Below are 2,425 nucleotides of genomic sequence, written 5' to 3'. Positions count from 1 at the left end.
CGATTTATAATGAGAGGATACTAGCATCTGAAAACTGTTCGATAATTGTATTGACTTTTTATTTACTTTGGAATGTTTTTTTATCTCGTACAATTTTTCCAGGTTGTTATGAGAACATGGTTGCCTGCTGGAGAGGCTCTACTTCAGATGATTGCCATTCACCTGCCATCTCCTGTAACTGCTCAAAAATATCGTATGGAGATGCTGTACGAAGGACCACTTGATGATGAAGCTGCCATTGGTATCAAGGTTTGTAATATATACTGGATTGTTTCTGAATATTTCAAATAAACACGCACATGATGACAATTTATTTCACAGACCTGTACTGAAACATAATGAAGGAAAATTGAAATGCTGATTAAAATTGAGACACTTTTAGAAAAATTATATATAAAATAATAATCGACAAGTTTGTGTTTATTAATGAAATTGTCTCGTGTCTAGAATTGCGATCCGAATGGACCTTTGATGATGTACGTTTCGAAAATGGTACCGACATCGGATAAAGGACGTTTCTACGCTTTTGGCCGAGTGTTCTCGGGCAAGGTGTGCACAGGCATGAAGGCTCGTATCATGGGACCCAACTTCCAACCGGGCAAGAAAGAAGATCTATACGAGAAAGCTATCCAACGTACCATTTTAATGATGGGTCGTTACGTCGAAGCTATCGAAGATGTGCCTTCCGGTTAGTATCAAGATTTCTGATTCTGGTGCCATTTTATTTCCAAAGATTTTTACATGATGATTGTTCTACAGACCTGTTCTGATAGCTTATGATCGATAGAAAGAACGGCCAGCTGATCCAACTAAATAAAATCAGAATTTTTTATTATACTTTGTTATTATTGCTTGACTAATCGTTTATTTGATAATGTAGGTAATATTTGCGGTCTTGTCGGTGTTGATCAGTTCTTGGTCAAAACTGGTACCATCACGACGTTTAAGGATGCACACAATATGAAAGTTATGAAATTCTCGGTATCGCCCGTCGTACGTGTTGCAGTAGAACCGAAAAATCCTGCTGATTTGCCAAAATTGGTCGAAGGTAAGCTTTCTAGTTTTATTTACATTGAAATATTAATTTTAATATATTAATTAACATTCAAATATATTAAGTACTAACATCTTAAAATATTTCGTTAGAAATGTATACATACATACATATATATATACACATCATATGATGAGACTAACAAGAGCATTGGGTTATGAAGAGCCATGATTCGAATTTTTCCATCTGACATTGAAAAAATTGTTAAAAATTATTTATTTTGAAATATTGTTGAGAATGTATAATTTAATTTCTTAAAATTCGACAGGTCTCAAGCGTTTGGCCAAGTCCGATCCTATGGTGCAATGTATCATCGAGGAATCCGGCGAACATATCATCGCTGGTGCCGGAGAGTTGCATCTAGAAATTTGTCTGAAAGATCTTGAGGAAGATCACGCGTGTATTCCGATTAAGAAGTCCGATCCCGTCGTATCGTACAGAGAAACGATATCTGAACAGTCGAATCAAATGTGTCTTTCAAAATCCCCGAACAAACACAATCGATTGTTCATGATGGCTTGTCCGATGCCGGACGGTCTCGCTGAAGACATTGACAGCGTAAGTTTGATATTCTTTTCTTTCTTTTTAAGAACTTAAAAAATATAATAGTACTTCTATTAAAATAGAGTGAAATGATAGTTGAATGAAAAAGATAGAATAATATTGATGAAAATATGTGAACGCGGCAGATTTAAAAAAAGAGAAAATGAAACCGAAGTAAATTTCATTTCTCGACATCTTGCAGGGCGATGTTAATCCACGAGACGACTTCAAAGTGCGCGCTCGTTATTTGAATGAGAAGTACGATTATGATGTGACCGAAGCTAGGAAAATCTGGTGTTTCGGACCTGATGGCAGCGGACCCAATATATTGGTCGATTGCACCAAGGGTGTACAGTATCTCAATGAAATTAAGGACTCTGTAGTCGCTGGATTCCAATGGGCTACAAAAGAGGTAAAGATCTATTGAAGGATTTCTCGTCTCGGATGTGTGTAATGCGCGCGTGATAAACAACGTTCAATGATATAATTTGTTTCTACATTATCGTAGGGCGTTCTTTCGGAAGAGAATTTAAGAGGCGTACGTTTCAACATTCACGATGTAACGTTACACGCCGACGCGATCCACAGAGGTGGTGGTCAAATTATCCCTACCACAAGACGTTGCCTTTATGCCTGTCTTCTCACTGCCTCACCCCGACTTATGGAACCCGTTTACTTATGTGAAATTCAAGTAAGTTATATCATTTTGATAATGATGCACATTATCGATTTTACACGAATCGAAGAGTAAAAAATCTATCAAGAGACAATCCTAAATTTCAAATTTTTTTACAGTGCCCGGAAGTAGCTGTCGGCGGTATCTACGGT

The 2,425-nt window shown here is 37.1% G+C and overlaps 1 protein-coding gene across 2 annotated transcripts in view; it reads left to right on the top strand.

Annotated features, from left to right (window-relative positions):
- The window catches only part of LOC115239864 (translation elongation factor 2), a 10,609-nt gene that overhangs the window by 7,016 nt on the left and 1,168 nt on the right, over positions 1-2,425 (top strand). For both annotated transcript variants that reach the window (XM_029814645.1, XM_029814644.1), the window contains 7 exons: positions 103-249; positions 448-688; positions 881-1,048; positions 1,323-1,612; positions 1,800-2,009; positions 2,106-2,288; positions 2,393-2,425. The exon at positions 2,393-2,425 is cut by the window's right edge and continues 249 nt beyond it. In XM_029814645.1, the coding sequence (XP_029670505.1) occupies positions 103-249; positions 448-688; positions 881-1,048; positions 1,323-1,612; positions 1,800-2,009; positions 2,106-2,288; positions 2,393-2,425 (1,272 nt within the window). The remainder of the gene's footprint in view (positions 1-102; positions 250-447; positions 689-880; positions 1,049-1,322; positions 1,613-1,799; positions 2,010-2,105; positions 2,289-2,392) is intronic.

The sequence above is a fragment of the Formica exsecta genome, unplaced genomic scaffold (assembly GCF_003651465.1).
Source record: "Formica exsecta isolate Colony F162 unplaced genomic scaffold, ASM365146v1 scaffold4, whole genome shotgun sequence".
NCBI lineage: Eukaryota > Metazoa > Arthropoda > Insecta > Hymenoptera > Formicidae > Formica > Formica exsecta.
This window is presented reverse-complemented; position numbering and strand designations above follow the sequence as displayed.